Raw genomic sequence first — 22,763 nt, 5'->3', positions numbered from 1 at the left:
ATGTGAGTCATAACCACTTTTAACTATTAGCTTTTATCCCTTTCCCCTCTAAGTCCTATATGTCTTATTTTATTCACATGTTTTTATCATATGCTGGTCTGCGACCGTAATAAAGTTTGATGATGATGAGTAATGCTTTATTTGGGTGAATTCCTAAAAAACCTCGAAAGCTCAACAACCTTTGTGTTTTACATCTTGAAATATGGCAACCTAAGCTGAACCTCTTTTGGATTTTTATCCAACCTCAAAAGAAGTATACTACTGGGCTGTAGCTCAGAAAAATCTTATTTTCATTAAAGACAGTAGTGATCAACCAACAGATTGGAAGGGTCATCAATCCTTTGGTGTGGGGTAAAAAGGCAGGGTGGAGAATCAGGAGGCATGAGGCTTTTACATTCTCCATGGAAGCATAGCTGCCAAGTTATCCCTTTTTTTAAGGGATTTTCCCTTATGCTGAATAGGCTTCCTCGTGAGAAAAGGGAAAACTTGGCAGCTATGCATGGAAGACATAGTTGATGATCAGACTACGGTCTCAAATTACAAACAGGTTTTCCAGCGTGCTGCCTGCCTCCACTTCTTGCGTGATATCTGTCCCCAACAGCCCTAGATCGTTCTGTGCCATACAACCCAAACCAGAGGAAGCCATGTCTACTCCAACTCAATATGACTGATGCCCAAATCCTTCCAAATTAGCATAATTCCTAGTGCATTGTCCTGATAGATTGAGTAATGCTCTCACTCAGTATAAGGCAGCTTCCAATGTTCCCCTTCCCCCTTCCTCTCTCTGCAGATTCTTAAGCACCCCCACATCTGCTCAGGAGTTTCAGAACCGATTGGGGAAGTGGATGCGGGAGAAGTAGAGTAAGGGAAGCTGTAGGAATTCAAGTAGTTCAATAACACCCAAAGCTTCTTTCATACACATAATCACAGTTCATTTACACCTCATATATAACTATGCTGAATAGAAAGAACATAAATGATAGGAGAATCTTTTCTGTTATTTTGATCTTTTCAAGCAACTACCTTTCTCGGAAAACCACAGTTAAATTATCATGCCAACAGTCTACACAGTCTAAACACAGAAACAGCAAACTATTCTGTTATTTACATCTTTCTCCGTATTAGCTGCTCTCTGTTATTCAGCTCAGGCCTCACCACAATAATGTAGCATTTAGGGGAAAAGATGCAACCCAACAGGCCAGCACTGGAAGCCAAGATGGAGAAGATCTCCACAGCCACCATGTATTTTCCTCTGGTGCTCAAGTATGTGGGAATAAAGGAGAACCAAACACTGCAGAAGACCAGCATGCTGAAGGTGATGAACTTGGCTTCATTGAAGCTGTCAGGCAACTTCCTGGCTAAGAAGGCCACAGTGAAGCTGACAGTGGCCAGGAAGCCCATGTAGCCTAAAACACAATAGAACATGAGGACTGACCCTTCATTACATAAGAATATTATTTCTTCAGTCATTGAGTGCATGTCCACATCTGGGAATGGGGCGGAGGTTGCCAACCAGGAGGCACAGATTCCTACTTGAATCACAGAGCAGGAAAGGACAATGGAATAAGCCAGTTTTTTGCCTACCCACTTCCTGATTTTGGAATCTGGCTTGGTAGCCATGAATGCCCAAACCACTGAAATAGTCTTGGCCAAGATGCTAGAGAGGGCCACAGAGAAGACAATGCCAAAAGCCGTTTGTCGGAATGGGCAGGTTGCCTTATTAGGCATTCCAATGAACATCAAGGAGCAAAGGAAACACAAGAGGAGGGAGATGAGGAGAATGTAAGTGAGGCTTCTGTTATTGGCTTTGACGATGGCAGTGTCCCGGTGCTTAATGAAAATGCCAAGTACCATAGCTGTGATCAGAGAGAATAAAAGCGCAGAGAAAGTTGAAACCATGGCCAAAGTTTCATCAAAGCCTAGGACGTTTGGTTTCTTGGGAATGCACTGATCCTGCTCTTCATTTGGATATTGATTAGAAGGACATCTGGCACAGGTTTCCAACCCTGAAACCAAAAAGCATGTATGAGTATTGGAAACAATCTAGAATATGCTTAAGCGTTGTTGTTTTTTAAAGAAACAACAATCATGATTCCCCTTAGCATTGTGTTTCCATAAGGAAATGTTTCAAAACTTCCAGTCCGAATGCTTGTTCCTAGATGATTTGAAGATATAGTCATGCATGAAATCTGACATTTCCTATATGGAGAAAATATGCTTTCAGTGATCCTCTTCCACTTTCCTAGAACCACAGATTAAATTTTACAGCTGTAATCTTGGAAGTAAGAGAGGTGATTTTATTGGATTTTAATCCTGTCCCCAATGTGCCTTGTTCTTAGAGAATTGTCCACCAATTAGTTTCCATCCTCCCTTCTCCAAAAGTAAAAGTTTAGTGTCTTCCAGGACAGAATGCATGTACAAATTTTATGTCTTGTTGCATCACAACAGAGGGGCGGATCTACACTTAGGGTGTATATCACTAAAATGTGCTATTGAAATGTGGCAACACAGAGGTGAACCACCATCAATGAGAAACTGTATTAAACATTAGAGAATGTTATATGCAGTAATGTTTAGAATATCAATGTACGCAGATACAGTGATGGAAAATCTTTACATTACAAATTAAGGTTCCATCCTCATGGTATACCATATTTTTCAGACCGTAACACACACTTAGTTTTTAGAGGAGGAAAACCAGGGAAAAAAAATATTCTGAACGAAACAGTGGATGTATCGTTTTTGTGGTTCATGCTGTGGCCACAGACATGATATGTGATTTGACGGTGAATTTGGAATGACCCAATGCAAAAATCCTGAGGATCCATGTGGATCTGTGGCTTTGTAACCATGTTTTTGTGCTATTGCGGCCCCACGAAACAGTGGATGCGTGATTTTTTGTGTGCGGGCTATAGCCATGGACATGCTATGTGATCTGATGGTGAATTTGGAGTGACCCAATGCAAAAATCCTGAGGATCCCTGTGGATCTGTGGCTTTGTAACCATGTTTTTGTGCTATTGCGGCCCCACGAAACAGTGGATGCGTGATTTTTTGTGTGCGGGCTATAGCCATGAACATGCTATGTGACCTGATAGTGAATTTGGGGTGACCCAATGCAAAAATCCCGAGGATCCATGTGCTTTTACCTCCCCCCTCCCAGGCAGCCTCCTTTATTGCAAGTGTCCCTTATCTGGCGTGCCGATCAGCTACTCAACGACTTCATTTTAATACTCTTTCTCCCTCTTGTTTGCCTTCCATAGCTGGAGTGGGTTTTTTCCCTTTTCTTCTAATTGCTCTCCTCATTGCTTGCTTTAGTACTCTCCTTGCAAGTTCACTGTCTTAACCTCCCCCAGCCTCCTTTATTGTTAGTGTCCCTTATCTGGCTTCCTGATCAGCTTGGCTATAAGCTGCTGAGTGGCTTGTTTTCAACAACCCTCTCCCTGTTTCTAAATGGCTCCTGCGGCAGAGGAATCCCTCTGCTCCCAACTGCAGCGGCAGCCGAGGGACCCCGCTGCCGGAGCCGTGGCATTCACTCCATAATACGCTCAGAGATTTCTCCTTACTCTTGAGGAGGGAAAAACTGTGAGTTATGGAGCAAAAAATACAGTACTCTCTTGGAGGTTAAGATAATTTCTTCATAGTGGCAGCTTTTACCGAGACAGAAGGGTGATTATTCCACTATTGTTAATAAACAGTATTAATTGAGACCATACAGAGAAAACCTCATTGCCGATTTGCTCAGATTTCACTAAAATAACTTTTATATTATATGGTAATATGGCATCTCTCACCCTTCTCATTTGAGAACATCCCACGAGGACATGGATCACAATCATAACAACAAAACTTCTCCCCCTCCTTCTTTCTCTTTCCATAACCAGGACGGCAGTTGGCATTACATATTGAAAGCGGCGGTTCCTATCCAAAGATATAGGAAATGGTTAATATTAAGAAAATGTTTGGGGCAAATAAATCTAACATAAGGTGATCTATCAGTAAATAATGTGAAATATATTCATATTTACACAGGCAAAACGTCCTTTGGAAGAAAACTTTCTTTTCTCTTCCAGTGAATTACAAATTTAATAATGTATTAATTGAAGAACTGCTTTCTTCCCCCACTTACACCCCATCTTATTGGACTATGAATGTTGCCATTTGAGATCCTGTGCAGTTATTTTCTCACCTGAGTGAACCCACTATGCCACTTGATTCTTTCCGCATTAATGGTGAGCTCTTTGCCAGGAGGGGACTGAGGATCCAGCCTCCCCACTTTGACCCTGACATATGATCCATTTTGGAAAGTGACTAAGTTTGTGATATCAAAGCCAGCTTCTAACTCTCCATGTTCATTTAATGCAATTTCATCCCCAGCACTGTTGTTGAATGAGATCCTCTTCAGGAATGAGTGGAGCTAGGTGGAAAGAGAATCAGAAGGTCTATAAAGGCAGGCAATGTACAGGTGTGTGGGACTCCTTAGTCCTGAATGGAGTAACTGTGTCCCGAAAGGTTGGGTTGCCAGATATCCAGAATTCCCCGAACAGTGTCTGGATGGAAATTTCTAAAAATGTCCAGGGAAATCCAGACGTATGGCAACCCATGTTGGTATTGTCACTTTTGCTGATTTCCCTTTAAAATTGCTGTAAAATGTTATTTCTCTTTTGCGAATTCGGCAACAAAGCTCAACAATTCTGGGTAATACTTTTCTGTCTGGATCTTCACTGTTGAAATATGGCAACCCTACTGAAGGACCAGGTGTGCAGACTGGGGGTCATTTTGGACTCACAGCTATCCATGGAGGGGTAGATAAATTCTGTGATGCAGGTCATTCCAGCAGCTCCATCTCTGTCTCGTTGGTTCTACAAACACCAAGAGACAATAGTCCAGGCTTTCTTCTTAAACTCCTCTGCTAAATACCCCTGTTTACAAGTCCTGTTCATGAGCTTCTGCTTATGAGCTCCCAGAGACTGCAAGCAGCTAAGTTGAACCGAGTAGAACTGCTTGTTCCTTTCTCAATCACTGCCACCCAGACCTTCTCCGCACATCCCTCTGTGGTTCTTTTGTGGTATGTTGGGAACTTAAGGTTACCCCTTTGAAAGTGTTAGCTGGAGGAATAATTAAATTAGCTTTATCAAATTTATGGCAACCGACATCTCTGCTCACCATGTAACTACCTGCTTCATTCTCCACTGCAAAAGGAGAGTGTTTTCCCCCTCCTGCTTTGCTTTTGATGATTAAAGGTTGGCAAAGCTTGGGTGGGTGAGGCAGACATTCATGTGTGTGTTACCTGAGTTTAATATCACAAGGCAGCCAATTGGAGGATGTGATTTACTTTCATCTTGTTTACCTTTGGGCACCCCTGCATTTTGCTAGTTCATTGTAGCATGCCCCCCCCCCCCGCCAGTTTTAAAATAGCCTGGCTCTGTGTGCTGGAGCTACTGTGGAAACCAGTAGTTAACAGTAGGTAAGTGGAAAAACAGACAGGCACATTTAAGCCACAAGTTTCTAAACAAAATCCGTATCCCCAACCAAAACTTGCTTCAGATTTATGTTACTGCCCCTGGCATATAACAATTGTCAATTTAATTGCCACTTGATATTTAGGACGAGCCTTAGATCTAACTGTTCAAATAGTAGCTGTTACCGTACTTGAGAGCTATTAGTTCTTCAAGTATAATTATTATAATATAAAATCAAAACAAAAGCAATAACCCAATAAACCCAACAGGAGTTGCTGTTAGTTTCTTGCTTATGAAAGCATACATCATTTAAATTATTTTTATTCATTTTCTAATACCCAACTTGGATACCACAACATTACTTGAGGTTTATTTTTAGTTATCGAGGTGTAATCTTTTATTTCTTTACTTACAGTGCATTGCTAATGCACATAATACAATCAATGCCATGCACAACATTGAACACTTTGTAAACTGTACACTTTATAGCAGGAAACTCTACCTGCCAAGGTTCCAAATTTTGATGAGAGAGTCTGTCTCCAGCTTCTATTCTTTTATGGTTGGCTCCAGCTGAATACATGATCTGAAAGGCATGTGCCAAAGCATAGACAGCATTATAGATACTGTAGCTGTGGCCGGTCATGCTCATTTCAAAAAATGCTGCAGAAAGGTTCTCCAGCATCTCCTCTCCAGTACATGTGCCATATTTTGAAACTGAACAACCAAATGCTTGTTCCCATACATCTTTGATAAAACCATCTCCATCTTCCCAATAAGGGTTTACATGCTGAAGAAAGTCCTGGAAGCTTTGAGTCTCCTTGGAGTGGATAGCAAAGGAGATAGCACCATGGAACATTTGTAAGTTCGAGTCTACCCCTTTTTGAAACATATCTAATAGGAAATCCATTTGAGCTGTTGTAATCCACACTTTTCCTTCAGGTAACTTCATATGTGGATGATATATTAGCTGAATAACTGTCGTTGTCTTTGCAGCATTTAACAGCCATCCAATAGATTGACTTTCTCCATATATAACAACAGCATTGGCTTTGCTCATTAATACTCGTGTGAATAGCTTTGATCCACGCATTGAATCATCTAAGGTATCTCGAAAGCTACCGGTGAAATGCAGATGGTACTCAATCGTTTCTGTGAATGCTGAGCACATCTGATTCTTGAAAATCATTGACTCAATAGTCTGTAGGAAACGTTCTCCAGCTTCATTATCTGGAGTGATGACCCCAACCCATTTCCATCCGAAATACAAAAGTAACTGGATAATTCCCTGATACTGAAGTCTTTCATTGGGAACCATGCGGTAAAAGGAAGAGAATCTGATTTGATCATTCATGGCTTGTTGAAATGAACCATATGAAATCTGAAAAAGAAAAAGAAAAAGCCAAACTGTCCAAGTTGAAGCAAGAACTCACTACACACCCATTTTATCTGAATATAAATCTTATTTAACCAAATGTACTCATTTTAGGGGCGTGGGTGGCGCTATTCATTCTTAATATTATTGAGTCATCGCATTTGTACACATTGATTGTCTCCAAATATTTGCTGCATTTATTATTGCTGGCTTTCTGTCCCCCCCCAAATAATTTTTATTCATTTTCCAAATAAAAAAATCACAAAAAGCCCAAAAACTCAAAACGAAACAAAACAACAAAAATAAAACATAACAAAGAAAAACATCTCAAATCTTTTATTATTTACTTAACATTGTTGACTTCCTCAATTCCCCCCTCACTGGGCCCGTTTTCAAATTTCAATTAAGCAGTTTTCATCTTATGTCTTAAATTATTCTAACACATTTTATCATTCAAAACAAAATAAAAAACCCTTCCAGCAGCACCTTAGAGACCAAATAAGTTTGTCATAGGTATGAGCTTTCGTGTGCATGCACACTTCTTCAGATACACTGAAACAGAAGAAGTGTGCATGAACACGAAAGCTCATACCTATGACAAACTTAGTTGGTCTCTAAGGTGCTACTGGAAGGATTTTTTTTATTTTGTTTTGACTGCATCAGACCAACACGGCTACCTATCTGTAACTAGTACATCATCAACACTCAAATATTCTATTCTAAAAACATCATCTATTCTCCACCAATAATTAATCAAATTATCCAAATCAAAAATTATTTTTCCTTCCTTCTATCTTCTATTTCTCTCCTTAGCCTAATTTTTTTTACCAAGAACTTTCCATAAATTTAAATATTAATTCTTCTATTATACTAACATTTAAACACATTATAACAAATTTAGCCCCCCTTCCCCTGAACTCAGGGTCTCCCAGATTCTTCAGCGAGTTTCGTAAGTCATTCCAGTTTCGGACCATCTAAATCAATCAAGAAAGTTACATCCATTATTACCCCTCAACCCACTCCTACCCTGTCCCAGCCTACCCACCCAGCCTACCCACCATTCTTCCTCAATATCCGCTGATGCCCCCCCCCGATTCTTTAAATACTGTAGTACAAAACCGTCCAGCAATAATTCCATTTTCCAGCCCTTTCTCAGTTTTTATTCTCTTTGGGTTCTGACCCTAGTATGGATCCTGCCCTCCCTCTCTCACTGGGAGGACATTACTCCATGCTGGTTCCTCTTTGGGGACTCCTTGGATCAAACAGATGTTCTGTTCCCCCCCTCTCACTTGGGAAAGAATGTTTCATGTATCTTCCTCCTTTTTAAAAATTCAATTACACTGTCCAAGACTGATGATTGTTCCTCTTGCTTGACTTTGTTCTCTGTTAGAGTTAATCCTTTTTCTCTGTCCAGACAATTCTGGTTCCTTTCACGCCATTCACACAACTGTATATTACTTTCATGCAACAATATATTATTTTGCCGCAATTCATTTCTCAAGTCCAAAAGCAATTCCAAAAGTTACTTCTGAAAGTCCAGGCCATCAGGTGATGTTGTGGCTACAGGCATCCTGTTCATCTCAGATTTCACGGGAACAGAACAGAGCAGGAAGTGGAACAGATTGTATTTCCAAAAACATCAAAGACCGTGTTTATATCCAAACTGGTTATAGTCTCATTTTTTAATTCTTCTTCATGTCCTAAAATTCTTGTGTCCATTTATGAAAAGAGCATTGTCAAACTTCTTATACACAGCCTTATATTTTACACTCTCTTCACAATTGACAGTTCTCAGTCTCAGAGAGATAAACAAATTCCTTTCTATTGTGATGTCATAATGGCGGCTCACTGATTCCTCCCGGGACCCGACTTCAGCTTCCAGGGGGATTTTACCCAGTCCAAAATTTAAAAAAATTGCAGGGATTTTAATAAATTTAATCCTTCTCCCCTTTACCCTGCCTCTGGGGGAAGGTGTTAAGTCCAATCCTTGGTTATTAATAGGTTCGTTTCAATTTTCTGGCTATAGGCAAATTAACTGCATTACAGTCCTCTCAATGGGGGAGATCGACTTCCTGTTTAAATCTCCTCCCTTGGCCAATTCATTTCAATTTAAAAAAAAATCCTTAAATTTCTCCTTTTACTCACAGTATCCAATGTCTTCAAATTTTTCCAATTTTAAGGAAGAACCGATCGCTGTTGCCTGGTAGGATCGCAGCTTTGTGCCTCCGAGATAGCTATGCTCCATTGCGCCGCGTTAGTTTGAAATCCCCTGCTTTCTTGCCGTCCAAAAATAGGCTAGCTGAGGGATGGGGGAGCTCACTTCTGGTGTCTGCCAGATCCATGTCTCCAAAACGCTTTTTTGGGTTTCTTCTGGGGGGCCGCTGCGCTGAAGCAGTCCCTCCTTGCCTCAGGAGCACCATGTTCTCCTCAGCTGAGGAGAACGGTGCCTGCCATTGCTGCACGATCGGCTGGAAGCCGGTTGTTACTGCTTTCTGAACTAAGTGGATCATTCAGCAAAACTACAATGTCGAGCTGAAGCAATAGAAACCACTGATCCTGCTCTTTTGTTCTATAACCCTTATAGTGATTGTAGAGAGAAATTGATACTCCATCTATTAAGTCCTCTCCTGAAAAGGTATTCTGGGAACTCCAGAAGATCTCCAGAAGAGTATGTATGTTGTTGGTCTGTGAGCGCAATAAAGCCACTTCCGCCTTGCAAGGAGGTGGTGTTGTGGGCAGTCATGTGCCCTCCTTGTGCACAGGGGGTGGGTGCCCAGCCCCTGTGCAGCTGGGGAAATCCCAGCCACATCATCAGCCAGGCCAGCCAATCCGGGTGGCCTGGGGGTGTGTGGCCTTCTACATTTAAGCACAACTTTGGTTTTGGTGGTTAGGCATTGTAATATTTCTGTAAGCCTCCTGGGGGGAGGTAGCGCCATCACCTCCCCCGAATATTGAAGGGTGTGGCCCTGTCTGAAGCCTAGGGAGGTTAGGGCCTAAGGCACGCCCCTTACTGGTGGCCACAGGGAGAGTTCCTAGTTGATGTGCATCAGCAGGACTCCCCCTTGGGTGGTTATTCCTTCCAGGACTTCCAGCAAAACGGGCTGGAGTCAGATGTAGTCGGTGAAGTCCAATGCCTAAGCCAATACCGCTCATTATCTGTAACCAATAAAGTTCTGGCCTTTTTATGCCCATTAACATTAATTATCGTGTCATGTGTCTTTATTATACCATGGGGAGGGTCGACATTGGCACGCAAAGCATATATCAGTAAAATAGAAAAATAGCATGGCAATCATTGCCAGCAAAAGTTAGAGCAACTAACATGAACTCAAACAATGCAGCAGAACAGCACAAAATAGTCTTCTCAATTAACCTCTGAAAATCAACAATGCTAAATAACACCATACATCCCCACATACATCTCATAATTTTTAGGGAGATAGACATTCTTAGTTGTATATACTTCGAGGGAGGAGATGACACAAAGAACGTCTTCTGTTGACAGCTTTTTGACATATAATTGTGTGGTGATTACCGATAGCCAAGTGTTGGCTGTTGAATTTGGTATGGACATTTGGGTCTGAAGACTGGGAATATGCTGCTTTGCAGAAGGAAGAACAGCTGGATGTCATCCTAGAGTGAATACAGTACTATGAACAATCATTTTTGTGACAGGTGGGAAATTGGGGCTTTCCTCTTTTATTTCATCTCTCTCTCTCTCTCTCTCTCTCTCTCTCTCTCTCTCTCTCTCTCTCTCTCTCTCTCTCTCTCCTCTCTCTCCTGTCTTCTACTCTGCGCTAGTATTAGGATTATACCACATGCGGTCATGAACAGTCTAAATGACTAAATGACTAAACAACAACACCAACAACACATGAAGGTGAAGGATGGTTAGTGAAGGAACCTGTGTGAAAGGCAAGGAAGGGAAGATCTCCAAGGGTGGGAGACTGGGAGAAAAAAGAAAAAGAAAATCTCACAGTTGAGAGCTGGGAGGGTCCACCCCTTTCTGTTTGGGACAAGGGTTATTATCTGAGCCGGCTGAGCCTCAAGCAACAGCTAAGGTTCCAGGAGTACCCACAACCTGTCTAGCTGCTCCTTCAGAGAGAATTTGTCTAGCTGCTCCTTCAGAGAGAATTTGATCACCCAAATAGGACTAGAACCATCTCACAGAAGTGCTGCCCATTCACAATTTGGACAGCTGTTCCAGAAGGACACCATGGTTGAGGGTATTGGAAACCACTGAGAGGTTGAGGAGAATGAACAGGGACACATTTCTTCCCTCTCTCTAGTCAATATGTCCTGAGCTATTTATGCCTTTGTAAGTGAATATTGACACCATGAATTAGGATTGGTACTCCTCATGCAGCTAGGGCAATGTTTTTAAGATTGATGTAATGTGAATCTATCAAGATGTCCCATTTGTCAAACTGGCACCTTTGGAAAAATCTTCCATTATGTGTATTAAACAAACATCCTTTTGAATATGGGTCCTCTCATATGCCTTATTGGGTACTCATAGTATTAACCCCCCCCCCATATAGTCATATATTGCAACCCTTTTACTTTTTCCATTTAACAACTTCCTATTTATGGTCTGAAGCTCAACATCAAAAAAACCAAGATCATGGCCACTGGTCCCATCACCACCTGGCAAATAGAAGGGGAAGAAATGGAAGCAGTGAGAGATTTTACTTTCTTGGGCTCCTTGATCACTGCAGATGGTGACAGCAGTCACGAAATTAAAAGACGCCTGCTTCTTGGGAGAAAAGCAATGACAAACCTAGACAGCATCTTAAAAAGCAGAGACATCACCTTGCCGACAAAGGTCCGTATAGTTAAAGCTATGGTTTTCCAAGTAGTGATGTATGGAAGTGAGAGCTGGACCATAAAGAAAGCTGAGAAGAATTGATGCTTTTGAATTATGGTGCTGGAGGAGATTCTTGAGAGTCCTCTGGACTGCAAGAAGATCAAACCTATCAATTCTGAAGGAAATCAGCCCTGAGTGCTCACTGGAAGGACAGATCGTGAAGCTGAGGCTCCAATACTTTGGCCACCTCATGAGAAGAGAAGACTCCCTGGAAAAGACCCTGATTGAGGGCACAAGGAGAAGGGGATGACAGAGGACGGGATGGTTGGACAGTGTTCTCGAAGCTACGAACATGAGTTTGACCAAACTGCGGGAGGCAGTGCAAGACAGGAGTGCCTGGCGTGCTATGGTCCATGGGGTCACGAGGAGTCGGACACAACTAAATGACTAAACAACAACATTTATGAATCAACAGCTTGCTAGTGAAAGGAGAGAAGAGTGGATTACAGCATGAAATATCCATATATATTTTAATATCCATATTCTACCTGTGGAATCTTGTAAAGACGTAAGACATCGGCCATGGATGAGGAGGTGTCAGAGCTAAGTCCCCCAATAATTCCTACTACATTTTTCTGAATGCCACAAATGTAGTTGGGGACAAAGTGATGTGCTTTAAAGAGCAAATCCAGAGTGGTTTGGTAGGTCATCCTTGAATCAAAATAGCTATCATAGATGTGGAATCCAAGAGTGGCATTGGGCAAGATCTTGCGATTCTCATTGATCTCATCAACAGCAAACACCAAGGCCAGAATGTGTTGGTAGTACTTTGTTATCACCCTGCAAATGAAGTGAGTTACCATTTCATGAGGGAATTAAGCAGTGCATGAAATTCGGAACTGAAAGATTCACCTGCCTGCCTATCCATCTCTATCTTGGCTTCTTAAAAAAAGCTGTAGACAATTGACTGAGGAGGTCTGGGGATTGATCAAAGCCTTGTTGGAGGATGGAGAGACACCATCTTCCTTGAAGCAGCGGATGGTGTCCTCTCCTTCAGAGACTTACCCAGAATCAGGAAATGTTAAACAACCATTGCCAAGTGGCAAATATTCCACTTTGGGATGCTTGGCATCGATTGAATATTTGGATCCTTTTTCAGTCTGGCTTTTAAGAAATTTTAGGGGCCTTCTCTGTAGCAATCCCTAAGGTGTGGAATTTCCTCCCCACATAAGTATGTCTGACACATTCACTATCTAGCATTCGGGAAACATTGAAGATTTACCTCTTTACCCTGACATTTAACACTCGTGAAATGTGTTTCCAGGATCGACCCTCTTCCTGCGACACTATTGCTTTAACTGATTGAATACTGAAATTTAATTTGTTGTGGCCCACTTTGCCTCTTAATTGATTGACTGTTTAATGAACTCTGCCTAATCAATTTTCATGTTCTAGTATTCTGGGTGAGGGAGACAACTTTTCCCTACTGACTGTCTCCACATCATACACAATCTTATTCATGTTGATCATGTCACCTCTTGCATGCCTTTTCTCTAACTTAAAAGGGGGAGATGTTCTATCCCTTTTATCATTCTGAATGTAATTTCTAAAGCTTTTCCAACAATATCTCTTTTTAGGTGAGATGACCAGAACTGTTCACAGTATTCCAAGTGTGGTCACACGAGAGATTAGTAAAACTGCATTATGATATTGAAGTTCTGTTTTCAGTCCATTGAGTGCTGCGTGCTAGAATGAATTATACATTTTCACAGCTGCTGCAGACTGGTTGCACATTTTCACTGAGGTATCCATTACGACTCCAAGGTTTCATTCCCGGTCAATTGCTACTAGTTCTAATACTATGCATTTAATCATGAAATTAATATATTAATCTTACACTTGCTTACACTGAATTGCCTTTCCAAGTTTACTGTCCCTGCACTTAGAATGCAGTTTACTGTCCCTGCACTTAGAATGCAGTTTGGTTTTTTTTTTTTTAACAACTGAATATTTGAGTATCATCAACACATTTGACTACCAAACTGCTTGGCTGTGTGTTAGAGGGCATTTTTATTTATTTTATTTTTATTTTTCTGCTCCCTCTTCTCTGTGTATTTCCAGAAAAATGTGAACCTTTCTTCATCTCAAATTGACAGTTTAGGCACAGTCTACAGTTTATGTAAGTATATTTCTTATTTAAAAAATCTATTTGTTTTTTTAAAAAGGTTCTAAAACACCCTCCCCCCCCACAAAAAAGCAATCAAAGTACTTTTCTGTAATATATTAACATATGAAGAACACATAAAATAATGTTAACGACCATTTACTTACACTGGGATATTAATAAAGCCATGAGAAGGGTGTTTCTTGAAGGAAAGGATGGGGAATATGTAACGGATAAGAGACGCTATCCCACCAATTACCAGGTCACCTCCTTCATACCACTCATGTGTAATATCCACAGGGTTAGTTCCACTGCAAACAACAGTATGCACTTGGGGCACCATGCCAGGAAGCTGCAAAAGAAGTAGCAGCAACAACATCCTGATCGCAAATATCCTTCTACACATATATTCTCCTTTATCTCTCTACAATATTGTTACTATCATCAGCCTGACTGAATAGGATGTATTTGGTGACAACGAACTCTGCCAATTCTGTACTTAAGGGAACAGGTATCCACCTTCTCATTAACTTCTGCACTGTCACATAAAATTCATTGAATGCTATAATTTGAAATCTAACCAATATAATGCAAAACCAAAAGCTGGCCTCACCTCTCCTCCCTTACCTTAGCTGTCAATGGAACACCCGGGTGCTTTTAATCATTTCAGATTTTATTTTTTATTTCCCATTCTGCCTTCTGGAGCTTTTCCAGGTGAATTAATTATAATAATTTTAATAATTACAGAGCAGATAATCACTCTTGCATTGTTTTTGGACTCTGTGGTGGATCATCAGTAGGAGAACTGCTGAAGTAAACATATCTGTCACATCACAGAATCAAGGGATGGGAAGGGATCTCTAAGGTCATCTAGTCCAACTTTCTGGCTAATACAAGAAATTGATAAGTAGAAAAAACCCCATTCATGGGCAAGCAGCAATCGTCTTCTTAAAATTATTTGCTTTACATACTCTCTCATAAATAACACTGAGCAGACACTCTAAGGCAGTGTTTCTCAACCGCTGTTCCGCGGCACACTAGTGTGCCGCGAGACGCTGGCTGGTGTGCCGCGACGTGCGGCGACGAGAAGGGCAATTTGCATTGTCACAATGAAAAGCCAGAAAGGAAGCCGGCCGGGTCACGGCGCGGGGCGAGCGCCTGCGTCGTGACCCGGCCGGCTTCCTTTCCGGCGCGTCAGTGTTTTTAATTGGCGGCCGCCAGGCACGTGACAATGCAAATCGCCCTTCTCGTCGCCGCACGTCGCGGCAAAATTTAGACAAACTAAACTAAAATTTAGACAAACTTAAAGAAGCTGGCTGGATGAGCTCAACCTGAAACTTGCTGAGCAAAGGATTGTGCTGGCAGAGAAATCAGCAGCTTGTGAAGCCTTATTACAGGATATTGCAACCAACACGGCAATTGGCAAGTGTTTCTTACAGTCATAATTATATAGTCAATATAGGGCGGCACAGAGTTAATTTTTTAAACTTTTTTAATGGTGGTGTGCCTCGTGATTTTTTTCATGGAACAAGTGTGCCTCGGCCCAAAAAAGGTTGAGAAACACTGCTCTAAGGTCATCTTGTCCAATCTGCTTGATAACGCAGGATACCCATAACTAAAAAACCCCAAACCCAAACAAAACACCACCTCTTCCTATAATACCTTGCTGGGATTCCCTACACTCTCTCACTTAGGTGACACTGATCCGATCAACCCTACTAACTGGATCTTGCAGAAAATGTGGGAGAGAATCCTAACTATATACAGATACAGTCTAGCCACTTTTGAAAAAGAAAGAAAGAAAGAATGAAGCAATGTGGCAAGCATGAGGACATCTCTGCCATTCTATCATGCTGGTAAAAAATGTAGTTCAGAAGAAATCAATGTAAACCAATGATAGACAATGTTGTTCCTTCTGGATTTTGATGCATTACAGCTTCCTTCATCCCTGATAATAATGGTCCATTGTAAACGGATGGGAGTTGTAGTCCAGCAACAACTGGAGGGGAACAGATGGGCTACCTCTGGTGTAAGAGAAAGTGTGGTTTGGAGAAATAGGCTTCATCTCTGAAGTGATCTTTATCTGCCAGGGAAGTGCCATATAGTAATAGTAATTATTTATTATTACGGTCAAAGACCAGTTCAGAAGCACAACTGAGATGGCTTTCACAAGAGTGAAATAGACATTTAAAACAATATACAATAACATCTTATAGATGAAAATTAAAATAGTCGCATGAACACAAAAAGACCTAAGGTTAAACTAACATGCAGATTGCCCCTGGGACACCCAGGAGACCGGCTAAGGCAGTTTTCCTAGCAATTTGTTCCAGGGGGTGTTCTATGCCTACAAACCTGCGCGCAGAATCTGGCGACCATCCGGGTCATCTTGTGATTTTTGCTTAAGAGATGTGTCATATAATAGATCCCTTTGAGTCTGGCACACCTGTTAAGGCAACAACTGACTCCTATGCAAACTCCAGATCAGTCCAGAAATGAGATTCAAGGAGTTTAGATATCCCAGTTCACCCTGAGAGTTTTTAGATTGGTTTGAGGTGTGTTTTAGTGCATTGAGTTTCTAGTGGAAGACCCATATGATTTCCAATTTGGAGCACTTTAAAATGCTCCACTCCCATTAGTCTTTGGAGGTGCAAAACAGGTGGGTGTTCCAACTCTACAGACAGAGACTCTCACCTAAGAGTCTCTGTCTGTAGACAGAGAACTAAAATAGAACTAAAATATCCACCCAATGAAGTTAAACAACAGATCAACAGAGCTAGACTGATACCCAGAGAGAACTTGCAACAAGACAGACCCAAAAAAGAAAAGAACACCACTAGTAATCACATACAGCTCCCAAGCTAAAACAGTACAGCGCATCATCAGAGATATACAACCTCTCCTAGACAATGACAGTTCTCTTTCTCAAGCTCTGGGAGGAAGACCTTTCATTGCCTACAGACAGCCACCCGATCTTAAACAACTCCTCACCTACAATAATACCACCACCAGACTTAACATGGGCACTGGTACCAGAGCCTGCAATAAACCCAGATGCCAACTTTGCTGCCACATACACCCGGACAACACCATCACTGGCCCCAACAACATCAAACATACCATCTCAGGGCTATTTAATTGCTCATCTTCTATCATTGTGTATGCCATCAAATGCCAACAGTGCCCTTCAGCTCTCTATATTGGACAAACAGGCCAAACCCTACGCCAAAGGATAAATGGACATAAATCTGACATCAGGAATCACAAGACAGAGAAACCAGTAGGAGAACACTTCAATCTCCCAGGACATTCTATACAAGATCTCAAAGTAGCTGTTTTATTACAGAAAATTTTCAGAAACAGACTGGAAAGAGAAGTTGCTGAATTTCAACTTATTACCAAGCTTAAAACCATGGAGAGACCTGGTCTGAATAAGGACATTGGATTCTTATCTCATTATACATGATCAAGCTTTCTTTAGCACCTCAGCCCTTGCTTTTTCCTGCAAGACCCATTGCAGTCGTTAACAGTCGTTAACAGTCATCAACAGGTTTACCACTCCTATCAGCCAATCACCCATTCCCACCACCCTTCTGAGTAATACTCCTCTGTGGCGAATTTGAAACTGTTATGTTATGTTTTTGTTTCGCAACCAACCTATCGAAGGGTTAACCCAGACTCTTGGTTAACTGGCAGCAACATTCCATGGGAGGCGTAGCCTGCATGGGGTTTAAATGGAAAGGGGAACTGTTATGTCAGTTGGCGGTTGAGGGTTTTCTGTGTGGGAGCTTGGGTGGTTGTGGAGAAGGTAGATTTAGAGTAGATGTAGTAGTTGATAGGTATTCTGTTTATTTGATTACCAAGAACGTTACCTGTGAAATTAAGTTTGTACCAATGTTACCAGAAAGCAACCATTAAGATTCAAGCCAATAAATAACCATCTTTAAAGTGTCATACCAGTAATCGTCTACAGTATTTCATTTTCCAGCTAAGGTATCCAGGAACCCAGTTTGGTGGGGAACTCTTTTAAACTGTCAAAACTGTCTTTTAGAGGAGAGGTTAGTTTGTGACTGAGAGTGCACCAAGAAAGGGGGGGGGGCGAAAGGAGGAGACAGGTTCTGGTTGGTAATAAAGTTACCTCAGGAAGGAGGCTAGCTTTACAGTAAGGGAGTTTCTAGTGAAGTAAAAACCCTTATCTGAGTACATATAGGAACAGTCTTACTTATAGCCCCAAGTCTATATAGATACCTGGCCACGTTTAGGCTGGAAGAGGACTCTCTTTTATTTTTGAAAACCCACAAGTGCTAGCGGGTTTAAAGAAAGGCTAGAGGGATAAGTGGGAGGTTTGATTTACCTCAGAAATCCCTGCTAGTGCTTTTAATAATTGAGAGGTCAGAGTTATAAGACGGAAAGTGAGAGGGACTTTTGTCACACCCTCCCCACCCTCTGACTATACATAAGGGTCTGGTGACTTCTGTTTCAGTGTATCTGAAGAAATGTGCATCCACACGAAAGCTCATACCCATGACAAACTTAGTTGGTCTCTAAGGTGCTACTGGAAGGGTTTTTTTATTTTGTTTTGACTGCATCAAACCAACACAGTTACCTACCTGTAAACAATAAATGAGTACATAGATGTTTGTGCTTCAAAATGAGTCACACAAATAATGATACATGTTTTAGCAGACTGAACACAGGACTTTGTCATTTCCATTCATTTCTTTAAAGAAATAGTGTGTGTGTAAGGATTATGGCGTGCTATGGTCCATGGGGTCACGAAGAGTTGGACACGACTAAACAACTAAACAACAACAACAACAAGTATTATGGTTGGTTTGGTAATAAGCATAGAGTCATTTCTCAAGGGACTTCTTTCATATGTTACGGCAAGCCTCTTCAGTTGGCTAAACCCATTCCAGTAAACAGTGCCTAGATCTGTTTCTAAATCAGACAACCTACTCTGTCTCACAGAGTAGCCAGAGTATACCACTTATTTCTCAACCCTTTGGCCATTCTGAAGCATAGTAGAGTTCCGATCAGGTTCCCATTAGTCCAAACTATTGCTGCCAATAGGGTTTCCCTGTGTCAGGAATTTCCCGGTGAAATAAGCGTCCAGTGAAATTAGCGTCTTGGAGGGAATTGGAGGGAAAACATTTTGCCCCGCCCAATATTGGTAAATTTTGGAAATAATAATTCATTTTGGGGAGTATTGACACTTTAATAATTTATATTCGGCCTAAATTTGGAACAATTCTCAATTTTCAATTCTTCCATATTTTTTCATAATTCTCCTGAATTAAATCAATACATTTTTGATGTGATTTGAATTCCTAAATATTTCATTTTCTTTTTGATTTCAATGCCTGTTAATTTTTGCAAGTTTTTCTTTTCCTCAATTTTCATATTTTTTACTAGCATGTTTGTTTGTTTTTGTATGATTAATTTTAAAACCAGCCAATTTCCCATATTCCTTGATTGTCTTAAGCGTTTTTGGATACTGATTAGCGGATCTTCCATAGTTATAATTACGTCATCAGCAAAGGCTTTAATTTTATATCTCCCCCCCCTTTCACTAATCCTTTAATATCTTCATCCTCTCTAATGCTCTTCAATAGGATTTCCAGTATAATTATATAAAGCAGTGGCGACAGGGGACATCCCTTTGTTCCCCTTGTTATATTTATTTTCCCCGAAAGCTTATCATTTATTATTAAATTTGCATTCTGATTAACATAGCCCCAATCGCCCTTTCAAATTTTTCTCCTAAATTTAATTTTTTTAATACGTTTCTCATGAATGCCCAAGATACACTGTCAAAGGCCTTTTCGGCATCTATGGATATTACTGCCACCTTTCCCCCTCTCTCGTTTTCTAGACATTCGAAGAAATTTATTATATTCCTTATGTTACCATATCTTTTGCCTGTCTTCCTTTTACAAAGCCCGTCTGATCTTTGTGTATTATATCTCCTAATATTAAATTTAATCTTCTAGCTAATATTTTTGCAAAAAAATTATAATCTCAGAATTTAACAACGATATCGGTCTATAATTGGAGGGTAATTCCAGACCTGTATTTGTTTTGGCAGGAGTACTACCATTGCTTCTCCCCACGTCTCTGGTATACTTCCATTCTCTAGGATCTTATTCAACAATTCTTTCAGTGGTGTAATTATTGTCTCTTCTAGGCTTTTATCATATTCTAATGGAATTCCATCAGGTCCAGGGGCTTTTCCTTTTTTCATTTCTTGTTTTACTTCTTTTATTTCTGTTGTGGTAATTTCATGATTTAATAGTTTGATTTTTTCTGAAAGATTGGGGGTAATTTATTGCTTTTAAAAAATTCTTCTAACTCCTGGCCACTTACCTCTTCTTTTTGGTATAATATTTTAAAACTCTTCAAATTTTTTCATAATTCCTTTTGGACTATCTATGATTTTCCCATCTATTCTTACTCGATTTATTAATCTTTCATTTTGCTTCTTTTTTATTTGCCAGGCTAATATTTTGCTTGGCTTATTTGCCCACTCAAAATTTCTGTCCTTCCAATATTGATTTGATGATCCATTTCTTGATCTATTATATTTTAATATTTTGCCCTTAAAATTTTATTTCATGATTAATTTCTTTCTTGCCCATTTTATATAATAAATTTTCTTTATTCTTTATCTCCTCCAATGCATTTTCTTTATACTTTTCTCTATTCTTTTTTACTATCGAATTTTGTTGAATAAAGTAGCCTCTTGCCACTGCTTTCCCAGCATCCCAATCTGTTTTAGGGTCCACTTCCCCTTTTCCATTTAATTCAAAATATTCTCTCATTAATTTATGTGCTCCTTGTACATTTTTTCATTGTTTAATAAGAATACATTCATCCTACATTTTTTTTTAAAAAAATTATCCCTTGGTCTTTTTCATTTAAGTTTAACTCTACTGGGTTATGGTCAGCCAGGGTCTTGGGTCCTATTTCCACTTTTTCTATTCTTGTAGCGAATTCTTTAGGTATCCATATTCCATCGATTCTGGTTGCCGTTTGATGTAGTGATGAGAAGTACATGTATTCTTTTCGGATGGGATGCTTATACCTCCAATAATCTAGCAATTCTAAATTGTCTATCATTGCTAAGAATTTTTTTGGTAGTTTATTATCTCTTTTCTTCTTATTACTTATTGTTTTATCTAATTCTGGGTTAATTACTCCATTAAAATCTCCCATGATAATTATCCCCCCCTATATTCCATTAATTTACTTTCCAACTGTAAAAATTTTTTACATTGCTCCCAATTGGCGCATATACTCTACCCCAAATCCATTGCTCTCCTTCTACTGTTGTTTTTACTATTACAATTCTCCCTTATTCATCCCTACATACCAGTTCAGATTCCCAATTTTCTTTAACATATATTACTCCTCCTCTCTTTTTCCTTTCTTCTGAAGTAATAAATTCCAATCCCAATTAATACTCTTTCATGTTTCTTAGTGATATGCGTTTCTTTCAAACATATTACATCCCAGTTTTACTTTTTCAATGTATGTCTTAATCTATTCCTTTTCTTTTTATTATTTAAACCATTTATATTCCAAGAGACAACCTTCAATTTCATTCTTTTTTTCTGACTAACTTAAAAAGCTTAGACTGGAAAGTAGAAAGTGAGAGGGAGAAAGAAAAGGAAACGGGATTAAGTATGAGTATTTGAAATAGAAAATTCAGCAGGTAAAATTATTTAGTTCCTTTCCTCCTCCTCCTCCTCCTCCTCCTCCTCCTCCTCCTCCTCCTCCTCCTCCTCCTCCTCCTCCTCCTCCACGTTGGACATACTTGTTTTGTCTTCTTCGTCTTTGTCAATGTCTCTCTGGTTTCTTATTTATTTCACTTTAGTTCCTCCAAGTTCCTGCGCATATGTTCTCCAGAATCTTTCGTCCTCATCTACAGTCTCAAACTTTCTTCGTTTACCTTTGAAGGAAAAGGACAGTCCTTCTGGTTATTCCCATCAAAAAATGATTTTCTTCACTTTCAATGCTCTCATTAAAAATTGATAATTTCAGCTTTTTTGAATCAGTCTTGGTGGAATTTCCCTCAGTATTATTATGTCTGTTCCATTTATTTTTAATTTCTTCTTGCTTTGGTCCGGAGAATTTTATCTCACTGCCAGTTTGTGGTAAAAGTCACCTAGCAGTCTCAGTTGTTTATTTTCGCTTTCTTTGAGTTAACCCGAAATACTCTTTCTATTCACACTTCTAAGTCCACTTCTTCAACTTCTAGCCATTTTGCTAGCTCTTCTATTATTCTTTTTTCTATATCCTCATTTTGTTTTTCACTGATGTTTCTGAATCTTAACGTCTTTTCCCGTATCTGCATCTGCATCATTGCAAGCACATCATTTGCAGCTTCTTGTGTCATCTTATATTCCTCCATCTCCTTCTTCATTTTCTCTAGTTCTTTCTTTGTTTCTCTCTTTTCTTTGAATGATTTCTTCATGTTGTTTTCTATTGACTGGTTCTTAGTTCGGGTTTCTCACATGAATTCTTCTGTCTCAATATTTTTCTCTTCCACCTTCTTCAGATGTTCTTTTATTTCTTGTTTTTCTCTTTCATTTAATTCCATTGTCCCTTCCATTTTTTCAACCTTTTCTTCCAGGTGTTTTAATCTGTCATTCATTTTTTCTTTTTTTCTGCATTGTCATGTTTCAACTCTTGTTTCAGTTCTCCAATGTCCCCCTTCAAACTCAAAATAAATTCTTTCAGGTCCAATTCCTGGTCTGCCATGGAGGCCCTCCTTTGTTGTGTGATTCCTGCAGTTGTGTTTTTCATTTTCTTTTCCTTCTTTGGCCAGCACAGCTGCAGTACCCCTTTCCGCCACACAATGTTACATATGATTGAGTCTTATATGCTATTCTTGTTGCCACTAGGCATCTCTGTTCTCTATTACTGAAACAACTATAAGTTCTGGTATGAGCTTTCG

General features: G+C 40.0%; 1 protein-coding gene across 1 annotated transcript; it reads right to left on the bottom strand.

The window, feature by feature from the left end:
- Nucleotides 1–1,104: 1,104 nt before the first annotated feature.
- Nucleotides 1,105–22,280, bottom strand: LOC118095578 (vomeronasal type-2 receptor 26-like). The gene is made up of 7 exons (XM_060281322.1): nt 22,038–22,280; nt 13,972–14,156; nt 12,189–12,480; nt 6,204–6,839; nt 4,189–4,416; nt 3,794–3,920; nt 1,105–1,856 (listed from the first exon to the last, which is right to left on the bottom strand). The coding sequence occupies exons 1-7, from the start codon at nt 22,278–22,280 to the stop codon at nt 1,105–1,107; spliced, it is 2,463 nt and encodes an 820-aa protein (XP_060137305.1).
- Between the last annotated feature and the right edge of the window lie 483 nt (nt 22,281–22,763).

This window comes from Zootoca vivipara, chromosome 13 (genome assembly GCF_963506605.1).
Source record: "Zootoca vivipara chromosome 13, rZooViv1.1, whole genome shotgun sequence".
NCBI classification, from domain to species: Eukaryota; Metazoa; Chordata; class Lepidosauria; order Squamata; family Lacertidae; genus Zootoca; species Zootoca vivipara.
The sequence above is the reverse complement of the archived record's forward strand: the minus strand, read 5'-3'. Positions and strand labels throughout refer to the sequence as shown.